The sequence below is a fragment of the Lissotriton vulgaris genome, chromosome 2_1 (assembly GCF_964263255.1).
Source record: "Lissotriton vulgaris chromosome 2_1, aLisVul1.2, whole genome shotgun sequence".
NCBI classification, from domain to species: Eukaryota; Metazoa; Chordata; class Amphibia; order Caudata; family Salamandridae; genus Lissotriton; species Lissotriton vulgaris.
Genome location: NC_141687.1, coordinates 1,991,622,398 through 1,991,644,347, shown reverse-complemented (window position 1 = coordinate 1,991,644,347; position 21,950 = coordinate 1,991,622,398). Strand labels below are relative to the sequence as shown.

The following is a 21,950-nucleotide window of genomic DNA, read 5'->3' as shown; positions in this document are numbered from 1 at the left end:
TCCTTCTGTAACTCAGTTGCTGCTTTCTTGATCGTCTCTATTACCAGGTTGGAATACAGTGTAACTTTTGTAATCTCTTTCCCTTCTCTACCCTGACTAAACCCCACACCCCTTAGGTCGTTTGTTCCAATTGCTTTAAGGTTCTGACATTTTGAAAAACCTTGCAGCAGTTGTGACCTATTTAGGGGCGGCCTCTTTCCAAGATTTTTCCCCCCTTTTCTTATTGGGATTTGATCAAAGTATAACTCCATGTTCCCGTTATTCTGTTTTCTTACCCTAGATAGAGGGGAGATTTCTCTCATATTTGCTTTAACTACTTTTTCATACGAACTACCAGGTCTAATCTCCCTTGTGACCCAGGTCTGTAGATTTCCTCCCAATGGCCTTGCGGTCACTTTGGACACAGCTAGGGGGTTATTTCTATCTAGGTTATTTTGTGTGTTCGAACTCTTGAGACGGGGCGTCGCATTTAGCTGCCCTTTTGCAGTTTCTTTTTCTTGTGTACTACCATAGTGTGCAGATCCTTTTTTGACTCTTCCCTGTGTACCTCCTACCTTTACCATCCCCGTTTCCTTGACCATTGTTTGTTTCTTTTACTTACGATTTTTTTACCTACACCCCTTGCACTTTCGGTTACACTACATCTATGCCCACATCTATTATGCTCTACTCACCATATTACCCTCATAGGCCATTTTAATATATACACTTGAGGGCTCTTCTTGAGGAGGTTATCGGTTTGTAGCTGACTTTTCCCCTTCATATCTATTTCTGACATTGGCGTTTTATCTACAGTCTTTGGTATAAGCTCCTTCCGTATTGGCGGTTCATTGCTTTCCTCCTGTATCTGTATTGATGACTCATGATCGGGGATTTGTCTTACCATTGCTGGCATGAGAGCCCTTATCCCCTGCAGCTCCCCTCTATTTTTCCTAAGTAAACAGTTTGATTTTTTGACACCGTGTTATTAGACAGAGTTACTTCAAGTAGACCTTGTAAGGTCTTTTGGAGAATCAACATTAGATCCAACATAGAGACTGCAGACATTGATGATAAATCCCGATTTAAATCTGGATTTATCTCTGGGGTTGTATTTAGTTCGTCGGTTTGCTTCAAGCTGTTATCTAGGGTTCCCAACAGACTTTTAAGGTCCTTTCTTTTCTGGGTTGTCCTGCAACTCAGGGAGATTTCTGACCCTTTCTCCTTCCCTTCCGCGGGTGTTGGACTGTCCTGTTGAATCAGGCTATTTAGGGCGTCTCTCTCCAAGTCATATGAGAAGAGTGCCTGTGGTGATGATGACAGCCGTGGCGACGGTAGACCCCCCTGATCCAGTAATAACTGTAGGGAGTGGTTGATCATATTAAGAGAATCAGTCTCGTGCACATCCACCGGTAGGGAGGTACTTCCTTTCCCGCCCATATCAGAGTTCCCATTTCTTGTAGCTGTTTCACTTATAGAATTTCCGTGGGTTAAGTTTTCATCATGTATTTGCGCTGATGTGACAACTTTTTTGAAGTGTCTCCCCACAAAATCCTTCATTGTTGTGACTCTGGTTGTAGGATCAACCACAGCTTTGGTCTTCTTTAGCCCCCTTCTTTTCCCTTTAACTGGGGACAAGTCTATACTCCCACTCTTCCCTTCCATGGAACCCGGGCTTACTACGTTTGCCACCTTCGCTTTTGACTTTGAATTTTGCTTCGCCACTTTTTTGCCTTTTTTTGCAGCCATCTTGTAAACTTCACCTGGTGTTAATGCTACTCTTGGGGCAAGTGGCCCTTTTTCGTAGTGTGGGGTGGGGGGTGATTAGGTAGTATGGTTTGGTCCACTGCTATTGTTGCCTGAGTCGAGCAAGTCTTGTAATTTTTGGCTCTTCGTAAAAAAAGAAAGAAGTCCTCTGTGAAGTGTCAGTTCAACCACCGATTTGCTGCTGTATTGCTGTCTAAAAAACCCCAATCACAGGGTCCCTCGACTGCTCGAGCCAAGAAGCGCGGTTTCACTCTGCTGCTAGGGTTTCATGCTTCACCTCTCCTCGCCCCTCACTTACCTCTGCGTGTCTGCCTTGTTTAGCGCACCTCTTGCCTGGCCCGTCTGCCAGCCACTTTGTGCAGGGAGCCTCCTGCCCCACCGCGTCTTTATATCCTCTCTGGCAGTCCTCGATTTTCTTTCTTTCCTTCTTTCCTTCCCGCGCTGAATTAAAAAAAAGAACAATGCCGTTTTGCCTTCCACAGCTCCCGCTTCCGCAGCTCCGTGAATCGCTCTCTGCTCGTGCAGTCTCACACTCCTCCCTCTATGTCGGACGACGTACGCGGAGATGGCTCTGGCTCTGGACTCTGGGCGGAGGCAAAGGCAAGGGCAGCCCGGGCTGCAGGCTATGGGCTACATTGCGCACGGTCAGAACACAGCAGAGGCAGTGTTCTGATTCTGATTCTCCATGCCTCATTCTGATTCTCCATGCCTGTATTATGAAGGGACAACCTAAACACGTCCGATTCCAAAAAACGGTTCGCAAATCCAAATTATGATTCGGTAACAGGTTACTGACTCGCCGCAATTCGGCTTTTGTAATATTTTAAAAACCTTTTGCAGTCACAAACAGCCTGATTCTGCAGGCTGTTTGCGACCTCAAAATCGATTTTGCACATATGGGCCATAGTTACAAATTAATATCTGTGAAATATCCTACTTGGTGGGTCTATTTGCGAGACAAACACTTTCTGTAGAACAACTCTTGGAAAGCCAGATAACCTAGCCCCAGAAATTGTCTCATAGTTTCTAATGTTAACACTGAAGCACTTTGATTTGGATCAGGGCACCTTTGAAATACAAACCTCTAATGTGTTTGGTTATTAAAGGGAGAATGTATTTAGTACACTGGAGTATTGCCTCATTTACAAATTAGTGCTTCCATTTCAGGAACCATCACTTTCAGCTCATGTTAAAAACTGAATCTAAAATCCACTGACTTCACTCATTTCCCTAACTACGCCAGCAAACCATACTTAGTTGTTAGCTTTATTCTTAACGCCTTCATTTGAGATTTTTTGCTGCTCAATTTTATTTTTAGACATAAACCACATGCTTTTGGATTTGACCTTCTCACACATACCACTTTCCAAGGATTTCCTTAGAGCATGATTCTCGACTATGGTCTTTGTTTCACTTCGATGATGAGTTTGCCTCTGATCCAACCTTCGATGGGCTTCTGTATAAACTAAGGTGCAGACAGTGACTTCCTGCCTCCAGCCCTAGGCCAAAATCTCACTATGCTTGAAAACTGAGGCAGCCACCTAGTTCTCTTTAGTCACTATACTTACGCTGGCAAAATCTCAAACAGTCAAACAGTGAGTCTTTCAACTCACTCCCTCTTTATTGATGTGGACATTAAAATGGAAAATGCTACTTACCCTTTAAGCATCTGATTGTGGCATGTAGTTCTGTAGATTCACATGCTGTGCATACTCCTGCAATCAAGCTGGAAGTCGAGCAAAATTTGCTCAACCTACCCTCAGATGGGCAACATCTGTTAGGACAGTAGTTGGACCATATGTTTGTAAAACATTTTTTTTTAAATACAGAAAAGGAAAAAGAAATGGAGGCCTTTCAAAAAGCTACCCAGTGTGGGTCCTTTTTCCGCACGTCCTAACGTGGAGGCTCAAAGACTGCCTCCCCTGAGACTTCCACTTTGTACAATGGGTACAAGCACAATAGTCCTCTCATAGAGGCTATTTTCATGGGTTCAACAGAAGCAATAACTTGAAAGGAACAGGTAAAGGTGCTTCTCAAAGGAGCTGCCACCACCAAACCCTGACTTGCCTCTCCTTCCCACCCAATCATACAACACCTGTCCAGAGGCACCTCCAAAAGTTCTTTCCCGCTTGGTGCTACGCCACCTCTGATCAGTGGGTAAAGGGTATTATTCAAAATGATTATTGTCTGGAGCTCACTTCCACGCCTCCCACCAAACCACCTAGGAAACACAAACTTTCCCCAGAACATCAAAAGCTACTCGGAGAAGAGGTCCAAGTGCTCCTTCTCAAAGGGGCCATAGAACTCGCCCCCCACCATCAAAAGGGCACAGGAGTATGCTCTGTGTACTTTCTCATTCCCAAAAAATACAGTTCCCTTTAACCCATTCTGGAATTCAGGCCACTAAACAAATACATTCTTTCAGAGCATTTCCACATGGTTACTCTTCAGGAAGTCACAGTCAGGACAGTCTTGCACACCCTAGGCATGATGGCCTTCTGTACTGCTTTAGTGCCCCTTGTCAGGTTGCATGTGGGTCCATTACAGGAGTGCTTGGCTCACCAGGGTCATTGGGATGATCTAGCCACCACACTTGTCGCTTTCTGCAGTGGCAAAACATCAATAACCTGTTGCAGGGGCAGCCTTTTCTCAACCCAGTTCCGCAGAGGACCATTACAATGGACGGGACGGGGTGTGCACTTACAGGATCTGACTGTCTGAGGCCAGCGGGAATCAGGTCACCAGGTTCTCAACATCAATTACCTGGAACTCATTGTGCTGAAAGCTCTCCTTACCCACACCTAGCTTAGACCATTTGGCAGTGGGCTCTCCGACACAAGTACATCTGTTAACAGAGTACCTTCCAGAAGTGGGCAACGACTTTGCCAACCTCTTCAGCAAGGTGTGGCAACAGGTCCACTAGTGGGAACTCCACCTGCAAGCCCTCCTACGGTACTCCAGCATTGGGGATTCCTGGAGATAGACCTCTTTGCCATGGCAGAAAACGCCAAATACCCAAGGTTCACCTCCAAGTTCCCACTCCCACAGTCCAGCGGCAATGCACTATATATGAGTTGGTCAAGGGTATTAACCTACGCTTTTCCTCCTCTCTCACTACTTCCGTGTGTGGTTCGGAGGCTTTGGCAGATGTCTCTCACCCCCATCCTGGTGGTTCCCACCTGGGCATGCCAACCATGGTTCACCACCATCCGCAAACTCTCAGTTGCTCCTCATGAGAGGCTCCCCAACAGGCCGGACCTCCACACGCAAAGCCACAGGGAAAATCAGGCACTCAGATCTCTCAATCTGTTGATCTGGTTCCTGACCTCCTCGAATTTTGGTACCTTAATCTGCCACCCAAATGCATGAGTATTCTTAAAGAAGCTGCCACGTAGAATACGTCCACTGTTGTCATTCAAAACACACTGACCCTTTAGCAGCCAAAGTGCAAAATATAGTCTATCTACTTCACTTGCAAAATTGTGGTTTATCTTCCACATCCATACCACTACCCATAGCTGCTGTAGCTGCCTACCTTCAGAATAGACAACTGGTTTCCCTCTTCATAATTCCAGTCATTAAAGCTTTTAGGGAAGGTCTCAAAAGAGTCATTCCTCTTTGGGTCTCACCAGCCCAGACATAGAACGTCAATTTGTATAGACAAGACTTGTGGGCCCTCTGTTAGAACCACTCCACTCCTGTCCTCTCAAGTTTCTGTCTGGAAGGTAGCTTTTCTGGTCACCATCACTTCACTCAGGCATGTCAGTGAGCTTCAAGCACTAACCTTAGAAGTACCTTGCTTCCAGATACACAGGGATAGGGTTGTCCTCTGAACGAACCCAGATTTCTTTTTAAGGTGGACTCCATTCCACCTCAATCAATCCTTTGAACTTCCTGTTTGTTTCCCTCAGTTGCGGAAAAGGCTCTCCATGCGTTGGATGTTAAATGAGCCCTTATGAGCTATAGTGACAGAACTAACCCCGTTATAATGACACAACAGCTTTGTGTAACTTTCTCCAAGTCCCACAAAGGGAAGGCCCTATCCAAATTAAGCATTGCAAGATGGATTGTAAAAAGCATCCAGACAGGGAATCAAAGCTAAAAGAACCTTGCCCATTCCTCCCATAGCCCACTCCACTCTGAAAAAAGAAGCCTCTATGGCCTTCCTGGGGAATATCCCTAGAGTTGGTATTTGTAAAGCAGCCACCTGGCCCACACCACATACTTTTACAAAGCATTATTGTGTAGATGTGCTAGCTCACCAACAAGCCAATGTTGAACAGGCAGTTCTACATACACATTTTCAATCTACTGCAACTTCCACAGGATCGCCACCGCTTTTATGGGAGGACTGCTTTATAGTATATGCACACATAGCTCGCATGGAAAATGCTACCTACCTTGTAAGCATCAGTTCATGGCAGGTAGTGCTTCAGATCTGCATGCAGCCACCCTCCCAGCCTGTGGCTGTTGCAGTCATCTTTCTATCTTACTTTACTCTTTCTTTGCATGGACATCTCTCTATACATCGCTTTGCTTCATATTTTATCCTTACCCGACATGCAAGAAAACAATTTAACAATGGAGTCGATGAGCAGATCCGGAGGACCCCATAGACATTCCCAATGTTATTTAAATACGGAATGTATATATATTGTAATGTGCCCGGTCACTGGAATGCTAAGAAATATTTGTCATTAGTTACGGAGTACTGGCCCATTATGCTACAGGTCACTACTCATACAGGCATATCTGGATTTGTCACATTGGCATTGTTATCGTGGTCGTAGAAGGTCTACCGTCTTAATGTGCAGTTCCTGCCCTCCCTTCCTTTCTTATTTTCTTTCTTCATTGGTCTATTGTTCAATGTTTAATGGTTATCTATAAAGTAGTTTGATCAACAACCCTGATGAAATGGCTGGGCGGGCTGTAGTCAATGGGAGAAATGCAAGTGGAACAAAACTGTTTATGGCACAAGGCCTGTAATTCTGTTAATTCATCAGAATGTTGAAAGGTATTGATTGATATGATTTAGTCTTCCTGTACTGGATTTCACTCACTGCATGGTATGTTCATGGACAGCTCGGCCGATTTTTGCCTATATTATGGTACGTTGGTTTTTAATGATCTGATTGTTGTAAATGTATACTAGTTCGGAACAATTTATATGTGATTGATATATGTATCTTGCAAATATGAAAATTCTATAAACAGATCAAACAAAAAAACTATAGTCGATGAACATGTGCATTACCAGCAAGAGTAGGAGTCCCAGTACCTCACGAGTCGAAAGACTTCTTCGCAGAAAAATAACTTGCACACATTCTGGCCTAACACTAGATGATAGGAGTATGCACAGCATGTGCATCTACAGTCACACATGCCTTCAACACTATTTTCCAGTGAGGGTCGATTTTTGGAAATGGTGTGGAACAGACAATTTGATTCTACTGCTTCTGAATATACTTTTACAAGCATCTAGGTAACAGTGAACGGGGTAGTTTATATATGCACAGATTCCTCCAAATATTTAACTGCCTTTTAAATGCCGGTCCCTTGAATACTTTCCCTTGGCTTGCTCCCAATCTCCCATAATAGGTATCCTTTCCAAATGTGCAATGTCCTGCGCAGTAGGTCTACCAACCACACTTTGCATGCTGGTTTGTGATCCTGCAGGATGTGCGCAGCTTGATCACTGAGCACTACAGAGCCAAATAAATGTGGCACAAACACCAAGCTAAAGAATCAACACAGTGGCAGAAGTGGAACAAACTCTGCCTGGAGAATGACAGACCTAAACTGCCTCAATTAGAATGAGCATGCCAGTCATGGGCAAGTTCAATGTGCAGAAGAACATGGACTAGACATTATTTTCAAGTCAACGTTTCTTTCAATTTCAATTTGGGACTCATAGTCAGGATAAAAATTGAAGTTAAATACACTTTTTCAAAGGACTGAAGATGTTATACAAATATGCTTTTTCATCTTACCTGGATATCCTCCCGGGAGAGCTGAGTATTGCTCTGTACGAATCCCGGAGGTTCTTCCCAGCTACCTTCCTTGCTGTGTAGGTTATAATAATAGTGGTAGCCTCCTTTTACCCAGTGCTGAACCCACTCACTGCCATTGTCCCCTGCAGGCAAAAGGAATCCCAGAAAGTGTTAGACTGAGTCCATTGCAATTCGTATGAAAGAACCAATACTGCAAAGCTGCATTTCATGCTGTAAGAATAAATAGCATTAACACGTTCGACCTCTTTGCAACAAGAATTCACATGTGCATAATATAGGGGATGAACATGATTTCATCAAAATTATTTATGTCAGTTTAATGAAGACAGATTGGCAAAGCCAATAGGTGTAGCCTGGCAGGCTGGTGAGATTTTATTTTAAGTTGCATCCATATGCAGAAACATAAATTCACGGACAAATAGAACACATGCCACTTGAGCATGGAAATCACATGTACCCAATAACAATGTTAAAATTAAAAAATGATTGCATATAGTTTTAATAGGACATTATATGTGCTTTATAGAAGGTGAGCGTATTTAGAAAAGGCATAAAAACTATTTTTAGTTCTAATGCACTTTAAAGGAAAACAGGATTCCAATTGGGGCCAAGCACATCTCCTATTTGTTCCGAATTACTAGAACATGAAAACCAACTAAATATACACGAATGGCTAAAAAATGAAACAAAAATGATAAAGAATGGGAAGAAAAAAGTATTGTCAAAGGACAGTTTTGGCCCATCAGATCTGGCACTCGATGCACTTCCTTTAAGTACAATGTAAACACATAGAAAATACCGTCCCTCACAGTGAAAATTGTGAAAGTGAGTTTATCCACTGCTGCTAGCTGCAGAGGGTGGGAGCAAAATATGAATGTCAGTTGAACAAACCAGTGGATAAAGAGGGTCGATCCAAAGTACTTCTCCATGTAAGTATATATGCATGCATTTTTTTATTTAGGAATTTTCTTGAGTACATGAGGCTAGTGAACAAGCTTGAGCTGCCACTAGGCTAAAACTTAAAATACATGAAGGTGAACAACACAGTAGGATGCAGGTGTTGTAAATTCAGTTACTTGAAAGAAAAAGATGTTCTACACTTCTACATGTGCACGTACTTTTGGAGAAAATCGCAATGAATTACAATAGAGATTTCTCTGCAGAAACAGTCAGAACTCGGTTTTAAGAGACGGTACAATTCTCAGTGATGTGCACATTTTCAGAAGTCATCATCCCGGACTCCACAGCCATGTGAAATGCTGGCCAGAGCCTAGACTATTTAAATGGGCAGCACAAGGCCAGATGCATGCAGTGAAAAGACTACAACGGTGCATAAGTCCACCCTCATGTTTTCTATAGCCGATACTGCTTGGTGTGAATTACTTTTAAGTGGTACACTGTTCAGCTTTTTTAATGATAGTGCGGAGCATACAAAAGGAGATACCTCCACACATTATAGCATTCTTGGGACATGCAGAAAACCACAGAAACTCCTCTACTTTGTTATCGATCTTTCAGATACTTTATTACTGAATTTCCCTAAGCTCACCTGCTGCCATTTTCTTCTTTTTGCTCTCTGACAACTCAGCCTGGTATGTCTCAGCACACTCGGATGTGACACCGTAGAGCCCAACATCTGGAGATCGCAGGGCACTGAAGGTCTGGGCACTGTCACCACGCTCAACTGCCTCATTAATAGCCAGAATTCCAGTAGAAACTGCAAAAAAAGGAATAAAAAATAAAAACCAGACAAGAACAATTAACTGAATTACATGTGGAAAAACGCCCCTGGGATACCAAAGGTGCTACAAGGCCTTACTAAATGTAGTGTGTGTGTTATATAGATATAAGTACAATAATATAACAAGCATTTACAATTCAATAAGTCTGGCAATTCCGAGATTTTGAGCTATTGACATTATAAATGACAATGTCTTTTATATTAAAAGGCATTGTCATTTACAAAACCAATAGGTAAATCTTTGGTAAAAAAAAGACCTTTTGTATGGGGGAGCACGGTGTCCCTGAATCGGGCGCCGCGCTCACTATTAAAGTTTACCAAAAAAAAAAGAATGAAACAGAGCAAAGTGTCCCTGAAGCGTGCGCCGCGCTCGCATGAAAGTTTTTGAAAAAAAATGTAAACTGACCGCGGTGTCCGTAAAGCGTCGCCACACTCAGCATGCAAGCTTATTATTATTTTTTTTTAAAGGGTGAAAGAAAGTGCGGTATCCCTGAAGCAGACGCTAAGTTCTTCTTAAAAGTAATAAAAAAACAAAAGCATCGCCATTGTACCGTGAGTGCTGTCGGGGTAGCGGCATAGCGCTCCATAAGAGAAGCGTCCGCCAGTTTCCTGTGTGGGCGCGCTGCAAATTCAAAAAGCAGCCACCATTGTCCCCATTAGTAAATAAACAAAATAGTGCTCACCGAATTATAACGCAGACCATGTAACAAGCCAAGTAAAAGGTCCAGTCATTATGGGGGGTTACAAATGCAGACAAGACGGTGCCAAGGAGGGACTAACAGGCCCATTTACGAATCAGAAGCCAGCATTTACGAAGGATAATGACACAAGCCAATGACAAATATGGGCGGAGTGGGCGGGGATTCCAGTGCATACTTCAATGTAGCAACCCTATACCAATTGTATGAACTCATGCAACTTAAGTTTATGACATGTTGTGTTAAGAAACAAAATAACTAAATAAAAGATATAAAATAAATATGTGGCCGCTCTAATTCAACTTAGTGACCACAATAATGAACTGAATGAAAATGTAATTGGTGTCAATTAGGGTATCTTCTTGTATCTTTGAACTTTCTAAAAGTGACATTTTGAGAACTGATTACAAATCCAACTTTCTCATTAGGGAGGACTTTTAATTCAAACTCGACTTGTCCACCTGCTACCAAATGGAAGATACAGTTTATTAGCCATAATAAGGGAACTCCAATGTCATCCTATAAGAGGGGTAGGCCTTGCAGTAGTGAAAAACAACTTTAGGAGTTTTTCACTACCAGGACATGTAAAACTTAAAAGTACATGTCCTACTTTTTAAAATACACTGCACTCTGCCTGCTGGGCTGTAAGGGCCAACCTGAGAGGTCACTTATATGTATTAAAAAGGAAGGCTTAGGCCTGGGAAAAGGTCTATTTTGCCAGGTCGAAATGGCAGTTTAAAACTGCAAACACAGGCTGTGATGGCAGTCCTGAGATACGTTTCAAGTACTACTTAAGCGGGTGGCAAAATCACAGTTGCAGACCCACTAGTAACCTTTAATTTACAGACCATGGGCACACGCAGTACCACTTTACTAGGGATTTAAAGTAAATTAGACAGGCCAATTGGGTGTAAGCCAATTCGACCATGTTTTAAGGACAATACAAGCTAGCACTAATTAGCAGTCATAAAGTGCACAGAGTGCTAAAAGCCAATAAAGCCACTGGTTCAGAAAACAGGCGGGTGAAGGCAAAAGGCTTGGGATGACCCTGCAGAATAGGCCAGAACCAAGCCCCTGAAGTGTCCAAATTAATAGCAGGATGGTTCTAAGTTGCGAATGCCCATGTTGCAATGCAGACATGTCTTGCTGTATATCTATAGCAGACGACACTGTTAGCCAGGGAGTATATTCCAGAGGACAAAGTTATCATGCCATTGTTAACTACCGCCAGAGCCTTTCCTAGATTAGCCCTGTCAATCTCATGCAGTCTTTCAGCAGCTTTGTGCTGAGTAAATTTCCATATTTAATGGTATATTCCATACAAGAAATGTTTTTGACGTGGTTTTCAAGGTCCTAGCAAGAAGTCCTGAAGTTCCAGGCCATCAGAAGGAAGGGAAAAGTGTTGTTTCAGCTGGGACAATGTTGAGCTTTTTAGCCAATCAAGGGACAACTTCCCAACACTGTAAGTTGTCACCACCCCTGAGTGGTCTATCTGCACATTAACCAGGCCAGACTTGCTAATTTTAAAGCCCTTGGTGTTACCCAGGAACTGTGTTTGGTATCTGTTATTATCTAACGGTCAAACTAACAATCCCCTCCAATTGGTATCTGATAAATTGTACGTGCCATTGCGTAGCGTGATGTCTAGTGCTTCCTCCTTGTATTATGTAAATTGCTGCCAGTTTTCAAAATGTGTGAATGCATGGTGTGTTCAAATCCATTAGCTTAGCCAGACTAAGACATGAAATTTGTTGCACAGTTTTGTTTAGAAAAATCATCTGTTGTAGTAGAAGGCATATTTCCCTAAACCCGCCAATCCCTTGTCGCTCAAACTGATTTGACATCAATAGTGTCCCTCCAAAAAACGAACCCTTGTGTGGACAGCTGGGAAAGAAAGGAGGCAGAATAAATCAGATTGGTGTTTGTTGACATATTTTATTTTTGCAGATGATGGTGCAAGCTTATAATAAGACAATGGGTCAAATGTGGCATAACCAGAAAAATAAGCACACTTCTGCACAAATGTTTTTGAACTACCCCTTGGTAGTGTAGGGCAACGTTGTGTGTAATTAAAAAAGCACACAAACTACTTGCTTTCTGCAAAAAATGATGATTGTAATGTTAAAAGCAGAACATTTCATCATAATTAGATGTGCCTCTGTACAGTTCATCAGATTGAAAAACAATAGAATTCCTTAGGTCTTCTAGCATTTTAAGCATAATTTCTCCACCTCAATCACCAGATAGTACTAGGGGAGACAATGCGAGTTAAGATAATTTGAACAAATATGGAATTTGTAAAAGTTCTGTGGGGCAATGCACATCATACAATACCCTATCGCAATCAATTCCGTGAGGAACTGGAAAAGCTGAAATGTTCACCAGGGAAAGGTCTTTGTTTGATGACGAGTGTGGTTTGTGAACCAAGTTCACCACTTGTACAGCAGAGCGTTCTGGGACATAGTGTCCATTTAGAAACAGGAGCCAATCCAAGGACCAGAAAGAGTAATGCAATTGTAGTCTAAAGGTGTAACCATGGAGGAACAGAGTACGTCTTTATCAGTCAAAGATAGAAAACATGAATGCAGTCTCATCCGGAAAAGTAGAGATGCTGATGGATCAATTGAATCATAGGAAAAGTAATCATAGTTGATGAATTAGCCCAGAGGCACTCAACTCTATTTTTGGCAGTTCTGCAGCTTTTGTAGAACTGGAAGATGACTTGATCTGTGGTATGCTGATGTAAACAGCATTTGTGTCAGGATTCTGAATTGAAATCTGTGTTTCTGTACAAGTTGATTGTACAGTAGTTGTTGTGGTAACAGGTAGAAGGGATGCTTCATTGTTGGTTACTGCTATTTGCCGTTGGAGAGAGGATGCTTCATCAGCAATTAAAGCTTCCATCTGAACTTCCTATATGATAGTGAGAGGAGGCAGGTAACTACCTAGGAACCCACATGGCCTACTGTTGAGAATCGGCCAGATAGTGTGCATTAGTCAGATCAATGGAGACAAATCTCTTGTTTCTGTAGTCAGCAAGGGGCAGAAGAAGTACAGTTCTGGTACTGGCTCTCTGTAGGATGTCCCAATTTCTCTTTTGTCCACAATTGTCTCCCTGACCAGATCCCCAATCTTAGGGATACAACCAGGAGCTGCCACAACTTCCTTCACTTCACCAGTGGTGGTGTGTTTTACTTGGATGTTGCTTTGTTTGTCCCGGAAACTGTTCAGTTCATGTAAAACAGCCAGACGTTCATGTAGATCAAAAGGTGTTTCAGCTGCCACTGTGCTGGGACCAACATTTTTACCCCGAACAGGATTTCATAAGGAGTCTGACCACCCAGGCATTTTCTAGGCAGACTGTTAAGTGCCCTCCAGACTCTATACAGATGATGGACTCAACTGCTACACGAGCATTTCTCTCCACAACAAATTTCCCTTAGGATGGGAAGGAATGCAGCAGTGTCACACCCAAACTTTCCATGGCATCTTTGTAAGGCAAATGCCGGACCTTGTTTGGTATGTAGTGTGCCAACAGCATGTGTCCCGAGAAAGACTGTCCGAACCTTTACAGCAGGTCGGGTGCCAGCTGACCGCTGTGGCCAAACCCATAGGAAACAAGAGAATGAATCCACTCCAACCAAGATATACCTGTGAGCTCCACCTTATGACAAAGAACTGCAATGGTCCAGATAAACACAAGCCAGAGGCTTGTTTGAAATCAGTAGAGATGTCTGTGGTGGGCATGCCATGGTGGACCCCTTCATCTGCTGGCAGATGTTGCATGTAATGACAAAGTCCTTGTTATGTTTATAGAGACCTGGCCACCAGTAGCGTTGATGCAATAATGAAATCTTAGCAGCCACCCCTGCGTGTGAGGATGCAATAGCCTCATGTGCAGTTAGAATTAAACCTAACCTGTGGTCTAAATTAGGTATCACTCTATCCCCCACTTCAGAAATGCGAGCAAAAGGTATGTTTCGCACCTCTAACTTGTAGGAGTACATGCGTGGAAAGCCTTTTGGCAGGTGAGTGTCATTGTGTGCAGCTTTGATACTCATGATGTCTGTGTCTATTCCTGTACTTGAATGAGTGATTGCAGTGACTGCAGCAGTTTGCACTGTTGCTTTTGTCTCATCAGCCATGGAATTCCCTGCAACGTGTACATCAACACGTTGATGACTCAATGTGTGGATTACATGAGTCCGTGGCAAGCAATCTTTAAGCTTTTTCACCTGTTCCCAAAGCATCTTGATTGTGCTCCCTTTTGAATCACTGAATCCATTCTGGCTCCAGTAGTGCATATATTTTTTATAGAACTGGACACAGTAATACGAATCACACACTAGGAGTGTGGGGAAACCGGGATCCATTTTCTCTAGTGCCAGTATTAGAGCCCTAAGTTCAGCCAACTGCAAGGTGCAATCCCAAAGTGACTCCTTTTAGGTTTTTAGGGGAAGGACCTCTACATGCTGCATGCGCCCCTTTGCGGCAGCTCATGCTGCTGAATATTGGTGCTTTAGCCATACGGCACACCGTGCAGATCCATCAGTATATATATGATGTAATCATACCAATCAAGAGACATTATTGCATTAGGCAGGGGATATTCATGTTCATACTGCAGAAAGGCTTGTGTTTGTAGAGAGTCAAATCTGTAGTCTAGATCTATTGCGGTGAGTGAGTTAGCCCATTGTATCCAACATGGGTGCAATGCCCTTGCGTTTGGAACGCTTGCTCCTGCGATGCCTGTAAGGTCGGCACCAGGGTTACGAATAATAATTTGTTTCCACTGAGTGCTCTCTCCTTCACCACAGCAGTCTGTTGGTGAAAAACGCATTTCCCAATCGGTGTATAAATGCGTCTATATGTAATCGGTACATATTCAACTTAAATGAATGTAACATGGGTGTACCCTGATGCCCCGACAACAACACGGATCACCAGGTTTGTTGTGTTTATACCTGTGTGTAAGTTTCTTGAAGCTAGCATGTCATATTGTACTGAATGTAATATTTATGTGTGTACAGTGGTTCAGTGTGTCTTTGTTGAAATCTGGCCGAATCAGGTAGTAAAATGGTTTAACCAGTTCTATGTAATCTGGAATGTAGGAATACCAATATGGATTGTAACCTCTTCAACGTAGTCGGAGGTTGTAATAGTGCACACTTCCTTAAGAAATGTGTTGCAAGGCTTTTGCCTTCACTTCACAGCTTGTATTCCAGAAAAAATACATTGAGGTGGGCAATCTTTGATTTTTTAAAGTTAAATTTGCAGTTCATGTGAGCAAATCCGAGAATTATGCTATCTACTCTTGTCAAGTGTACTGAAACATAGGACAATGCCTAGTCATCAAAATTTTGTAAAAGCTCTGTTAATCGAGCTGAGAACAGCCTGGGGCTATTCTTATACCCCTGAGGCAATCAAAGAAATTGCTTCTGAGAACCCAGCACCCTGAGTACGGGTAAATACCTGCTTCCAGGCACTGTATTTTGGAAGGAAAATCCATTCAAGATATCTAGTGTAGTTTTCTATTTTTTCCTAATTGTGTTATTCATTAGTGCCACACTGTGAGCATTTTTTACTGCAAGTGTGCGAGTAGCTGCGTTTAAATGTGTGTAATCTAGCAGGACAAGTGATACGTTCCCCTCTTGATTTTTTAAATTATGGTTTCCCCATTTGGGCAATCCATCACAAATTCAGGCAGACAATCATTTTGGGCCAAAAGAATATTGTAGCCGAATGACAAGTTCTCTCAAAAGAGAAGGAGTAGTTTCTTACCTGTAACTCCAGTTCTGTAGTAGGAGTATCTCTGTTATAGTCATAATCTAGTGAATAGTCCTCCCATGTGCATAGACCCCGGAGCAATCAAAATAATTCTCTTAAGCTGTCCTCTGTGCAGTCCTGCATAGACACTTAAGAGAAAATTAAAGACAAATAATGCAGCCTTTACCTACAAGGCTACACTGTCCAGTACTTCAACTAGAAATGAAAAGGATATTCCACCAATATCACATTGAACCCAAACTGCCAAGTGTCACCCAAAGAGAAACTTCCCCTTCACAAACTCCTTTGAATGATGGAGATGAAGGTATGGACAGACAAGCCCCCATAGGCTGCCATTATGTGTCTGGAAAAGGGATACAGTGCCTTTAAGGAACTCTCCAGAGACCCTTGGTATCCCAGAATGCACAGCCAAAGTCCTTTTACTTTCAGTTCTTTTTTCCGGCTCCTGCTAGCAGGATCCTGGAGCATTGAGCTCTCCCTTTTTGGGTGTTTTTCATTTTTTGGCACTTTTCAAGTGTTTTGAGTGTTTCACTCGACGTCTGACAGCAGAGAAGGCAGAGAAGGTAGAGAGCCTCGATGGGATAGTAGATAATCACCCACCGGAGGGCACTAAGCTCAATCTTGACGCTGAATGTTTTGGATTGGTGGGTCCCGACGCCAATCTCACACTTAGCTCTGAGTGTTTCAGTGCCATCTGCCTTGGCTCTGAAATCTTCGGCTCTACCTCTTTTGAGTCAGAGGGTGGGTGAGGGTTCTCCTTCAGATCCGTAACCTAAGTGGAGGACGAGACTCTGTACTTCGAGGAAGAATTTGGCGCTGAGTGTGGAACGAGTATCAGTCCATCTCGGAATGGCAGAGTTGGCCATGGCTGGAAGGCAGCGGCGCACCAGAGGCCTCGTGGCCGGTACGGGAGACCGGGACTGGTGCCTCTTGGTGTTGAGTAAGAAAAGCATCAGTCTTCTCTGCTGTCTTTACTTGCTGCTGGGCCGGTAGAGGCTTCTAGGCCTCAACGTCCGGCACAGAGTCAATGCTTTCCATTTCAAAGCCTGGAGCATCCACCTCTTCAATATCCGACTCTATGTGCTCTCCAAAGATTTCCAGAGTGTCTTCCGCCTCTTGTCTATGTGGCATGACGGCTGAGGTGAGGCGAAGGGTGTGTTGGTTATTTAGAGTCTTTTTGTTATGGAATGAAAGACACACTGAACAGGAGTCCTCTCTGTGGTCGGGAGACAAACAGAGATTGCAGACTTTTGTGGAGGACGGCCTTAGGTACCTGGCATTGCAAGTAGCACAGAATTGAAACGTAGTCCTTTCCATCACAGGGACAGCCTCGACCTAGACGGTGGGAGTCGAAAGGTATGTAACCTTACGGAGTTGAATGGAACAAGAAGGATGAATACCGACGAGAAAAAAAGGTCTGAACCAGACAATGGAGAAAAAACAATCTAACAATGGAGCTGATTCCCATGCGCAACACCACTAATAGGTGAAGTCAGTAGGTCGTGTGACTCAAAAGGACTTTCTTTGAAGAAAAACAAGTTGTACATGTCCAAGCCCAACACTAGATGGCGGAAGTGTGCACAGCATGTGTATCTACAGCTACACATGCCACAAACTGGACAGTTAATGTGGGGTTTAGGGAAAGTGTCTCTGGGAATAGACTACAGCAGGAAGGCTAGTCATTGCACATTGATTCTGTAGACAAACTAGAGAAGAATAAACCGTCAGTGAGGTCAATGTAAACTGCCTTTATTCTATTCTGCAGTATTTGTATAGCGCATTGCTACCCGTGGGCTTCCCAGCCCTTTCACAACTACTGTAGAACATCCCAGGGATAAGATTACTCATTGAATAGCCAGGTCTTTAAAGCTTCGCGGAAGGGGAGAGACTAGAGTAGACTGGACAGTGACGAGGGTCAGTGTGTATTGCAGCTGTGTGAATGACTATAATATAAGAAGAGATTATCAGTGAGGTCAGTGTAAGTTGACTCTCGAGTAAGCCTACAGAATAATGGACTGTCAGTGTGGGGTCAATGGAAAAGATCTCTGAGGAATAGACTACAGAAGAACGGATGGTCACTACACTTTGTCCTTGTTGAAAAGGATGAAGCACTTGTGCAGTCAATGTAAACTGCCTCTGTGGGAGAGACTAGAGTGCATGGGACCACCAGAGGAGTCAGTGCATACTCTCTAGAGACATCAGAAGTGTTAAAGAATGGACTGCTACTTGTTGAAACACAAAGTTGAGTGGATGGTCAGTGTTTCGGAGAATGCAAATAAAAGAAGAATTCTTGTAGTATTGCCTCTCTTTATGTACCTTAGATTGTTAGGGAGAGAATGGTGTTGCAGCTGTTTTGCTCCTCTTTTGAGACATGCGGCGGAGCGGAGTTGCATTTCTGACATTACTGTTCTTGAGAAAATACAAAGTGTTATAAAATTACAGTATTTTATCCCACAGCTGCCCCTGTGGAGTATGTACATTGCAAAGATGCATTGGTGATAAACATGTATTGCTGCATTTCAAGAGCACGGACTGTGTCTGAAAGCAGAAATGATTGTATAAGATTACTGATCCTTCCACCAAGTTGCTATTGCTGCCACCCCCAAGCATCTACCTACTCTAGTATTTTCCCCTTCATTTTCCAAAACCTCTAAGAAAAGTAATTATAGGCCAGCTTTTAATTTGAAAGAATATCAGCCTCGATACATACATCGCTGAGCATCCTCAGTCTCCTTATTGGACCGGTGAATTCCATCCTGGATCTCATCCAACCATAAGACAGCAGATTCGTCCTGGGTCTCCTGTAGCACAAAGAAAGAGAAGGGCCTTAAATGATTTTTATATAGAAGCTCGTCTGTGCCTGAACCCCTAAGTATTTAATATGCTTGTGAATATGTAACTGCAAGCACGCCGTAACCATCTATATAAGTCTAATGCACAGGAGTTACACTCGCACTACAACAACCAGAGGCACACATTTCATTCAATATTTAGAAATGCAGTACATGAACAAGATAAACAAAAACAAGATGACAAAGTGTGAATCACATGGACATACATACTTTTCCAGACGTAGTGAAACACACACACAGTCTAAAAGTATATTAAAATGGTGTGATAATAGCAGAGCTTTCAATCAGGTACACTGTAAAATCCAACTGACTTGTATGAAATGAAATTTATGATATACATTTTGCAATTTTTAGTTTAATACATTTTCAGAAATGCATACCTTGACATTTCAACTGGAGTTAAATCCATAGTAGCAACACGCAGCATGACCAGGGTACAGTTTTCTTACCAGTAATAAAAACCCTAGCAGAGGAGCTATAACTGAACCAGAATGATTCCCTTTAGGAGAGGCCAAGACACAGGGGAATTTACCATGCAAATCCTTTACCACATATTGCCTTTACAACAAAATAGTACGTATATATCAGGTAAATGTGTGTATATATATATATATATATATATATAGGCTCTCCTAAGCTTCAAGCGTTTGCTCAGACTATACCACACGGCTGCCTGACCGTGGGGAGAGGCACCACCGTCAGCTGAGGGATACACCAGCCGTCAGCTGAGAGGAGACTGCGGTCGGGACTGAACCTGACATCGCGGCACCGCTCTCTACGTACGGATCAAGCCTTCCCCCTTTCCAAACTCCGTGGCTCACTAAGAGTAATGTACATTAATGAAAATTGTGGGAAATACACGCATGAACTTACTTAAAGGTGATTTTCCAGCATGATAAACTCCATCCCCCAGAATGCACGAAGGGAATTGGATGCAAACACGCCCATCGCCGGAAGGATGGTTTGAAATAAAAAAGTGCTTTACAATCCGTGCTGGCTTCATGTGTGATTTCGCAGCCCAGGAAGAAGGGGCCTTGAGCCCTGAAACGCGTAGGCAGAGATAACCAAACACGGAGGAAAAACGGATGGCTGCACTTTGAATGCTGGAGGGCAGAGAGCGGCTGAGTGCTCTCCCAAGCTTCAAGCGTTTGCTCAGAATATATATATATATATATATATATATATATCAGCACAAATCTTCAAACCTCCACTGCACAGCGGCGAGAGAAGAGACAGACCCCACGCTTTCCAGGCAAGATGTTTTATTTAGTTCTTGTGCCTTCCAAAAAATGCAACGTTTCGACTAACGATGTAGTCTTGTTCACACACTAAAAAAGCAAAGGTTACAGGGATATTATAGTTAGGGTGAGATTTTACTCATACAAAACCAGAGATATTCAGCCGTTATAGTTAGCTGAGTTAACTATAACTCGTGCCACTGCAATGCACTGCTTATGGCCACACGTATTACATGACATCACTGATAACCTCTCAAATGGCATCACTCATGACATCAGTGATTAGATCACAGCATCCCTAACGCACCAAATTACACCACTGTAGAATCTTTTATACACCCACTGCCACTCCCACACAATTATTTAGAAACCCATTCACAGACCCATACCAGTACTCTACATTACCCACTGTCTGATTCATAGATCTACCCACACATCCACTTGCTCACCCATACTGAATTTCTAAGGTTTTTTAAAATTAGATTTGCTAACTATAATGTCCCTGTAATCTTTGTTTTTTTAGTGAATTTCTAAGGTTTTTTAACAAGCAGTCATGTTTGCAGAGTGGCGGAGAAAGGGGGCTTGTCCTCCAACAAGCTCTCAGGAATTCTCCTGCGTAGGACTTACAAAAGGTCCCAGAAGGGCTTCTTGGTCCCCGAGGTCCCTTAGGAGTAAAGAGAACTTCATCCCCAACCAGTAGTGCACCAAGAGGGGCGTTTGCAGAGTGGTGAGGAAAGGGGGTGTTGCCCCAGAAGACCTCTTGCCAATCCCGCGGTGTGGGACTTACTGAAGGTAACAGGAGGGGTAGCTAGCTCCCAAGAACGTCCTTGGGGGCCAACCACCCCTCCTATTACCTCCAGTAAGTCCCACACAGCAGGAGTGCTGAGTTCTGATAGCAGGCCACGATTCCTTTCTCCACCATTCTGCAAACGCGCCTCATGGTGCGTTCTTGGTTGGGGCATGAAGTCCCCATCGCTGCGGAGTGTCCTTAGTGGCCAACTAGCCTACCTGTTACCTCCAGTAAGCTCCACACAGTGAGATTGATGAGAGGTGGATCAGGCCAGGCCCCCTTTCTCCATCACTCTGCAAATGCGCCTTCTGGTGCACTGCTGCTTGGGAGTTCCACTTTAGTCCTGAGGCCAACAGGATGCAAAGCAACCTCATCGCCCACCAGCAGTGCGCTAGGAGGTGCATTTGCAGAGTGGGGGGAAAGGGCGTGGCCTGACCAGCTCTCAGCAATACCACTCTGTGGGGCTTACTGGAGATAACATGTGGGCTAGTTGGCCCCTAAGGACCCTCAGCAGCGAAGGGGACTTCATCCCCGAACCAAGAGCACATCGGGAGGCGTGTTTGAAGAGTAGTGGAGACCGGGGGTGGGGCCTCGGTGAGTTGCTTGCTTAGTTTTTTTCTTTTATTTTAAGAAGGGGGGCTGTGTGGCACACCCTTTCCCTTGACCCCTTTGGGCCCCGGGTGCCCCATCCCCCAGGGCCTGACCCATTAAAAAAAAAGATTTTTAAATTAAAAGGAAGGGGGGCCGTCCTGGCCCCCTCCTGAGGCCGATTTTGGCCCCGGGGACTCCATCCCCCGGGGCTAGGCCTTTCTTTTTCTTTTTACTTATAAACTGGAGCAGGCCGAGCAGGCCCCCTCCTGGGCCATTTTTGCCTTCGCGGACCCCTGGCACAGCCAGCTGGGTGGGAACCGCGGGGGGCTGAAGGCCCCAGCGGTCAGGCATGGCTTTTTACCCCCAGGGAGCTGCTGACATGCAGCTTCCTGAGGGTAAAAAGCAAAGTGTGCTCACTTGGACCAAGCGAGAGCAAAGTGCTCAAAGCAAGCAAACGTGTTTGCTATGGGATGGCAGGAGCACTGCGTCCGCCATC

The 21,950-nt window shown here is 43.7% G+C and overlaps 1 protein-coding gene across 1 annotated transcript in view; it reads right to left on the bottom strand.

Moving 5' to 3' along the window:
• IQGAP1 (IQ motif containing GTPase activating protein 1) overlaps positions 1-21,950 on the bottom strand; it is a 446,185-nt gene that overhangs the window by 127,266 nt on the left and 296,969 nt on the right. Inside the window, exons 16-18 of the mRNA XM_086958211.1 lie at positions 18,694-18,784; positions 9,307-9,474; positions 7,737-7,879 (exon numbers count right to left, since the gene is read on the bottom strand). Of these exons, the coding sequence (XP_086814337.1) occupies positions 7,737-7,879; positions 9,307-9,474; positions 18,694-18,784 (402 nt within the window). The remainder of the gene's footprint in view (positions 1-7,736; positions 7,880-9,306; positions 9,475-18,693; positions 18,785-21,950) is intronic.